This window comes from Cynoglossus semilaevis, unplaced genomic scaffold (assembly GCF_000523025.1).
Source record: "Cynoglossus semilaevis isolate Cse_v1.0 unplaced genomic scaffold, Cse_v1.0 scaffold992, whole genome shotgun sequence".
NCBI lineage: Eukaryota > Metazoa > Chordata > Actinopteri > Pleuronectiformes > Cynoglossidae > Cynoglossus > Cynoglossus semilaevis.
The window spans coordinates 3,356-11,193 of record NW_007585124.1 but is presented as its reverse complement, the minus strand read 5'-3'; the positions used below and the strand labels follow the sequence as shown (position 1 = coordinate 11,193).

General features: G+C 52.3%; 1 protein-coding gene across 1 annotated transcript in view; it reads right to left on the bottom strand.

The window, feature by feature from the left end:
• lamc1 (laminin, gamma 1) overlaps nt 1-7,838 on the bottom strand; it is a gene marked incomplete at its 5' end in the record, with an annotated part of 12,736 nt that overhangs the window by 4,125 nt on the left and 773 nt on the right. The window contains 17 exons of the mRNA XM_008337481.2: nt 66-271; nt 449-605; nt 702-880; nt 972-1,114; nt 1,393-1,546; nt 1,783-2,028; nt 2,108-2,296; nt 2,496-2,717; nt 2,961-3,073; nt 3,166-3,355; nt 3,456-3,578; nt 3,724-3,860; nt 4,197-4,295; nt 4,652-4,769; nt 4,985-5,173; nt 5,669-5,835; nt 6,235-6,365. Of these exons, the coding sequence (XP_008335703.1) occupies nt 66-271; nt 449-605; nt 702-880; nt 972-1,114; nt 1,393-1,546; nt 1,783-2,028; nt 2,108-2,296; nt 2,496-2,717; nt 2,961-3,073; nt 3,166-3,355; nt 3,456-3,578; nt 3,724-3,860; nt 4,197-4,295; nt 4,652-4,769; nt 4,985-5,173; nt 5,669-5,835; nt 6,235-6,365 (2,763 nt within the window). The remainder of the gene's footprint in view (nt 1-65; nt 272-448; nt 606-701; nt 881-971; nt 1,115-1,392; nt 1,547-1,782; nt 2,029-2,107; nt 2,297-2,495; nt 2,718-2,960; nt 3,074-3,165; nt 3,356-3,455; nt 3,579-3,723; nt 3,861-4,196; nt 4,296-4,651; nt 4,770-4,984; nt 5,174-5,668; nt 5,836-6,234; nt 6,366-7,838) is intronic.

The window sequence follows — 7,838 nt, the reverse complement described above, 5'->3', positions numbered from 1 at the left end:
ATTCGTAAAGATCAAAGGAAATGCCCCGTGTGCTCTGTATGTTCCGCCCCGCCCCCCCCCCTCACCACTTTGCCGACAGCGTCCTTGGCCTTGTCCAGCTCCCGTCGTGCTCGGTCAATCAGGTCCTCGGCGTCTCTGACTCGGTTCCGAGCCCGGTCGGCCTGAACGCTGCTCTCCTCCACCGTGCTGCGGATGTTCTGCAGTCGGTTCCACTGCGTTGTCAGGGTACCGTTGATGGCGTTCAGGCGCTCCAGCAGCCCCCGGTCCACATCTGCTCAAATCAAACAATGGTTGCGTAACTCTGACTTCCTGTGATGTCATCAGCTGCACAGCCACATACAGAAGCTCCTCCAGAAAAGTTGGGTTTTTATTCTTGGTCTATGCCGCACCCCCACACCTCCACTTCTGCTCTGATGACATCATCAAAGCTGTGGGATTGTTCCTTTACCTCTGCTCGTCTCCGCCTCCTCCAGCAGCTCCAGGATGGCTCGCTCCGCCTCCTTCAGTCGATCCTCGAAGGCGGCGTCAGTGACGGTCTCCTGACCGGAGCCCAGGTTATCGATGAGCGTCTGAAGATCATGAAGTTTCTGCCTCTGCTGGTTCACCTGCGCACACGCACACACACACACACACACACACACACAGTTCAGGCTATCCCCTCACTCAAAGACAGAGGGCGCTGTTTGTGGCCCCGCCCTCACCTTGTCTCTGACCAGACTGTAACAGGAAGGACACTGCTGACATCCTGGGACTGTGCGGTTGTAGAAGTAGTTCTCCTCACACATGTCACAGCGAGAGCCCACGAAGCCGGGCCGACACTCGCAGCGTCCGTCCTCCCTGCACTGACCCGACGCGGCACCCTCCGGGTCACAGTCGCAGGCTGCAGGTGACGGACAAACAAAACGACGGGTCATCCTACAGATGTTAACCGACCTCCGCAGATGGACAGAAATCAAAAGTCAAGTTTTTACGTTTGCAGCCGGACGAACTGAAGCCGAAGAAGTTGACCTCGCAGCGGTCACAGTGTAGGCCGCTGACCCCGGGTTGACACTCACACTGACCCGTGATGATGTCACACTGACCATCAGTGGAGCCAATTGGATTACAGTTACACCTGAGAGAGAGAACAAGTCTGAACAAGTCTACATCTGCACCATTAGACAGAAGAACCTCCACCAAACCTCACTGAGAAAATCAGAGATTTTAGTTCAGACCAAAGTCCATGGAGAAAATCAGAGATTTTAGTTCAGACCAAAGTCCATGGAGAAAATCAGAGATTTTAGTTCAGCAGTGGATCAACGACTGCTGACCTCACTGATGTTCACAGTGAGGTCAGTGTGTGGTTTCAAACAGTGGACTTTTTGACTCCACCCTTCAGTTGTTGGGACTGACCGTTCGCAGCCTTTGCTGCTCTGAATGTTGAAGAATCCTGGTTCACAGACGCTGCAGTCTCGCTGGGCCACGTTAGGAAGACACTGACACTGACCTGTGACCTGAGAACAGCCGGAGGCACCAGCAACAGTACCAAAGACTGAACAGGAACAGGCTGAGAGACACACACACACACACACACACACACAGAGGTTACATTCATTTTTTTTTCTCAAAGCATGAACAGTTGTGATGTAATTTCTAAATGTGGCCACTAGGTGACGACCAAGTGAAGCTCAAAGCAGCAGCTGAACCAGGTGAACTAGGTCTAAGTTAATCAGGTCAGTCAGCAGAGCTGGATTAGTTCATCCAGGTGCAGATTTACTGATGACGGGGAGGGGGCGCTCTAACCTTTGCACTTGTGGGTGGGGTCTGTGGACAAAGCGTTGCCATAGAAACCCTCCCTGCAGCGGTCACAGAAGAATCCGTCCGTGTTGTAGATGCACTTCAGACACTCGCCCGTCTCACGGTTGCAGTTTCCCACGGCGTTGGGGTCGATGTTGTCGCTGCACTTACAGACCCGACAGGTCCTGACCGGACCGCTCTGACCCAGCGGGTCGCCAAAGAAGCCGTCGTCACACAGCTCGCAGCGTTTACCTGTGGCGGTGGTGCGGCGGCGTTAGCGGGACAGGAAATGCTGGGTTTGAGGGGTGACTGTGCGGGGCAGTGGTGGTACCTGTGGTTCCTGCGGGGCAGTTGGTGCAGACCACCTCCCGGGTCTTAGGGACCAGGGCACAGGTGGCACCGACGGGGCAGGGACAGGGGTGACAGTCCTCCGGTGTCCCCTGGGTGGCGTCGCCGTAGAAACCCTCTTTACAGCGTTCGCAGCTCAAACCTGCCGTGTCATGCTGACAGTCGCACGCCCCTGTGGGGAGAGAGAGAGAGAATCAGAACCCAAACCATAACCAGTCATAACCAGTTGATCCAGAATTCTCACTGGTTAACGCAGGTCCAGTTACCCAGGTTGGACCACCTTAATTAATCCAGGATAAACTAAAAGTGCTTCAGTTAGTCCAGTCACCCTGACCCTGACCCTGACCCCGACCCCGGCCCGGTTGGATCACCTGACTCTGGACCGCAGCTCTCACTGTGTCCGTTACAGTTGCAGGGTTCACAGGAACTGAAGGCTCCCAGCTCAGGGTGGCTGCGCCGATATCCCAGAGTGCACTGCTCACAGTGTTGACCCTGGTATCCCTGGGGACAGGTGCACCGCTCCACCCAGTGGGCGGGGTCGCCATGGCCACGTCTCGCCGTCACCATTGACACATCGTCCAGGTAACCAGCACCTGAACACAAACACACGTTACAAACCACTTCCTGTTCCTCCAGTTTTTACCCCAAGAACTGAAGTCCAGTCCAGTCCAGTCCGGTATGGTCCGGTCCGGTCCAGTCCAGTCCGGTCCGGTCCAGTCCAGTCCGGTCCCGCCCGGTCCAGTCCAGTCCGGTCCAGTCCGGTCCAGTCCGGTCCAGTCCGGTCCAGTCCAGGTCCTGGGTCTACGTGACGTGTCATTTCCTGTCCAGTTTCTCACTTTTCTCGCTGTAGGTCCCTCGAACCTTGATGGCTGTCAGGTTGTGGAGAAGTTTCTGAAAGTCCGAGTGGCTGACGGTGGGTCTCCAGGGGTAATCGGTGCTGTCGTGGAGCCTAGACCAGAACCAGAACCAGAACCAGAGAGAGGGGGTGAACACCTGATCCACCTGATTCTGATAAACGATGACATCATCACAGCGTCTGACCTGAACACATAGGTCTGCATGTTCTCGTTGGGGTAGGCGTTGCCCTGGGCGATGAGGGGCACGGCCACCCTCAGGCCCGCTCCCTCCAGAACCAGGTCCTCCGCTGACAGACGGGTGTCACGCCGGTCCACCCGGAACCTCATGGTGAGGTTCTGAGCGTAACTCAGGATCTGGTTTCCCAGAAACTTTTCTGTGGCGAGAAGGTGACACGGGATCACATGACCCTCCGTCCACCCGTAGGAGTGCGTGCACGTGAGTGCGTGCACGTGAGTGTGTGCACGTGAGCTTACCTGGAGCTACGAAGTACAGGGGGAGGTAGTTGTCAGAGATGAGGGAGATCTGCTGCTCAGCGGAGGTCCACTGGACCGGGACGCTGGATCCATCCCGCTGTTGACCAGTCCACGCTTCGTCACCTAACAGAGACACCACCGTACAGGACATCAGCGCAAACTGACCACAGGGGGCAGCAGAGGACCAGGACATCTCTACTCATGTTCAATACGCAACAACACTCTGAGCAATTCTGCATTCAGCCTGCAGGGGGCAGCATGCTCTGACCTGTGTTGAAGGAGGAGGTGATGGTGTGGAGGCTGAAGCCCTCCGCCCGCTCACAGACGGAGGAGTGCTGGAAACAGAAGCAGGCGGTGCAGCCCTGAGGGTTACTGGAGTCCAGGTTGAAGAAGCCCAGTTTACACCTGAGCAGAACCCAACAGAACAAACACCAGGTCAGAGGTCACGGCTCACACACCAGCCGTTCACTCTTCACACTTCATGACTTTAAAGGTTCAGTCTGCACTTTTCCTCCTTTAACGTTGCTCTCTTTCCTATGGCCTGTAGGTGGAGCTACATTCTGAGACATCGAAGACATCAGCGTAACCCTGTAACAGTAACGACTGTTACAGGGTTACGCTGATGTCTTATTTTGGTCATGTTGAATCAGCGCTCACTGTTGAACCCTTCATCCGTTCCTGCCCACGTGACACTGGGTTTTATTTTGAAAGAGACTCCTCCTTCCTTCCTGTTCTGTTCACCTGTCACAGCTGAATCCTTCCACGTTGTCTTTGCAACGACACTGTCCTGTGTGGACGTCACACTCCTGAGTGCTGCCAGAGGGCGAGCAAGAGCAGGGCCTGACAGAGAGAGAGAGAGAGAGAGAGAGAGAGAGAGGGGTCAGTTGGTCAGCCTGACAGCAGGGGGCAGTCACATGAAACAGTTCCCATCAGTGACCGTCTGTGGTTCAACGAAGATCAGTTCAAATGAAATAAAGAAACTAAAACTGAGGCCGACAATAACCTGCCCTGCGGCTGCTCTGATTGGTCCGTTAGTTTTATTCCATTTGTTTTCTAAAGTTTATTTAATCTCTTACAATGTTTTGTTTGAGTGGTGCCCTCTGCTGGGGTCCAGAGAAATGACTCCAGTTTTACCACTGCTGTTAGTGTGTGTGTGTGTGTGTGTGTGTGTGTGTGTGTGTGTGTGTGTGTGGTACCTGCAGCCGGCCTCCGTCAGACTGTGGTATCCTGGTTGGCAGCGGTCACACTTTTCTCCTGTTACTCCTGGTTTACAAACACACATTCCTCTGGGATCACACTGAGGAGAGAGAGAACCTGGAACACACACACACACACACACACACACACACACCATAAGCATCATTTATGTATTTCACCACCAGGTGGCACCACCCACCCTCAGGTGACATTCCTAGAATGTCTGATCCTGATCAGCCAATCAGAGGCTGGCGTTCAAACAGCCCAATGGTTTCGGTGACATCAGTCATGTTTACAATGACCTTTGACCTCCCGCGGTGCGACACACTGACCTGTGCTGCTGCAGCCACAGGGCAGACAGCGGGTGGCGCTCTCCTCTCTGTAGTGATGCTCTCTGCAGCGCTCACACTGAGGGCCGTCAAAGTTGTCGTGGCAACCGCTGCAGTGACCTCCGTGACCTGTGGCCCGGTACAGCTCCGGGTCAAAGTAACACTCCGAGCTCTTCCCGTTACACTGGCAGGCTGAGGGCGGAGGAACAGGACGCAGCAGTCAGAGGGTGGAGTACTGATGTGGAGTACTGATGGAGTACTGATGTGGTACTGATGTGGTACTGATGTGGTACTGATGTGGTACTGATGGAGTACTGATGGAGTACTGATGTGGTACTGATGGAGTACTGATGTGGTACTGATGGAGTACTGATGTGGTACTGATGTGGAGTACTGATGTGGTACTGATGTGGAGTACTGATGTGGAGTACTGATGTGGTACTGATGTGGAGTACTGATGTGGTACTGATGTGGTACTGATGTGGTACTGATGTGGTACTGATGGAGTACTGATGTGGAGTACTGATGTGGAGTACTGATGGAGTACTGATTTGGTACTGATGTGGTAGAGGTGTAGTACTGATGTGGTAGAGGTGTAGTACTGATGTGGTAGAGGTGTAGTACTGGTGTAGTAGAGGTGAAGTACTGATGGAGTAGAGGTGTAGTACTGCTGTACTACAGTCTTACCCAAACACTCGTTGGCGTTGTCAGCCGTTGCCCTCCTCCAGGGTCGGTCGTTATAAAATGGTTTACAGACGCTGCAGTCGGCGCCCTCTGTGTTGTGTTTACAGTTACACACCAGTTGTCCAGCAGGGGTCTTCACACACTCACTGGCATGGCCGTTACACTTGCACCTGAAAACACACACACACACACACACGTGTCTCAGGTTCAACTCCCTGCTGTCACAGACAGGAAACACACACACACACACACTGTTGCCATAGTAACAGTGCCCCCCAGTGGCCCCTCCTCCTGGTGTTCTCAATGTAATCAAAGCTGCCTGTCTGGAATGTTGGGAATGTCAAGTGTGTCATAGTGAAGTACACACTGGGACCCACAGGAACCAGAACTGAACTGAACCAGAACTGAACCAGAGTGGGGTTATGGTTCCCGTTTTTCTTGAGAAAGGAAGAACAGAAAAGTTCTGAAAACATGTTTGAATCATTGTCTCCATCCACACCAACACACACACACACACACACACACAAGGACAATGACCATGTGAGGGGTCATGTGACCTCTGGTCTCACCTTCCACCAACAGCAAAGTCAGAGATGGCGTAGTAGTAGGACTTGAGGACTTTAGGGTCGTTGAAAACCTCGTCTCCAAAAGTGTTGAGTCGATTCAGAGTCACTTTGATGTCAGTGGCCGTCACCCAGTCCTGGAGGAAGAGGAGGAACATCATCATCACCACCACCATCATCATCATCATCACCACCATCATCAATAAAAACTGCTGCTCAGGCAGAGACTCGTGAGAAAAAGATTTCATCATCAGTTTATCAGCAGCAGAGACACAAACAGCTGGACCTGATGGGAACTGGACTGAAACCTGAGTCTGAGTCTGGAACGAACAACAGGACAGAGAACATGTGGAGGTTCACACCAAACCTCATGGAGAAAATCAGAGATTTTAGTTCAGACCAAAGTCCATGGAGAAAATCAGAGATTTTAGTTCAGACCAAAGTCCATGGAGAAAATCAGAGATTTTAGTTCAGACCAAACCTCATGGAGAAAATCAGAGATTTTATTTCAGACCAAAGTCCATGGAGAAAATCAGAGATTTTAGTTCAGACCAAAGTCCATGGAAAAAATCAGAGATTTTAGTTCACACCAAACCTCATGGAGAAAATCAGAGATTTTATTTCAGACCAAAGTCCATGGAGAAAACCTGTGGACAGCAGTCAATGATTTACCATCAAATAATGAACAGTTCTTCTACACTGCTGAAGCTTTAGAGCAGCATCTTCGTCACCTCATGGCTTCACTCTCCTCTTCCTGTTAACCACAGTATGCGAGGTATGCAGCGGGGAGGGCGTGGGGGGTTAAAATATAACTCTTTATCATCTGCTGCAGGGTTGATGATTGACAGGAAATGAAAATCTCTCCACATTTTCACACATTGAGCAACAGCAGAGTAGCAGCTGTTCCATGTTCACCAAGCTGCACTGAGCAACAGCAGCTCCACATCTGTGACAGCTCGTGAACTTCTCCTCACTGACACCACATCCCCTGCTGGTCAGTCTATGAACAGCATGCAAAAACACAACCGGTGGAGCTGAGCTGCAGCAGCTGCTTCATCTGATAAATCCACCGTTTTCACAGTGGGATTTGGTGGAGAAACTACAGCTGTTTCTGAAACTCACGGCCGGGAATCAAGACCAAACCAGCTGTGGTCCTTCATGTCCTCACCCGTCATTGGACCAGAACATATTTGTTGTGGTGTTTTAGTAAAGATGGTGGCGTCTCCCACCGTGGCTGACCACGCTCAGTAAACAAACACCAGAAACTGTAAAGACTGACCAGCGGAGGCAGCAGCGCAGCAGCAGTTCCTGTGAGAGAGTTAAAATCCCTCATTTTCTCTATGGACTTTTGTATGGGGAGAGTGAGTGGTTTTCAAACACCAGGCGAGATTGTGAAGCTGATGGAGACTTTATTCTGCATGAGGATTAAACTGTGCTCTCAACGGCCCCCCCCGGTGGCAGACACACGTCCACACTGTCTGGACACAGGGTTTTTTTGGTCTCTGAGGACCAGGGACGGTCAACCAGAAATAAACCTCAGCTGTTTCTACAGAGGAACTGGAGCAGCCCCCCCCCAACAGACCTAACCCCCCCAACAGACCTAACCCCCC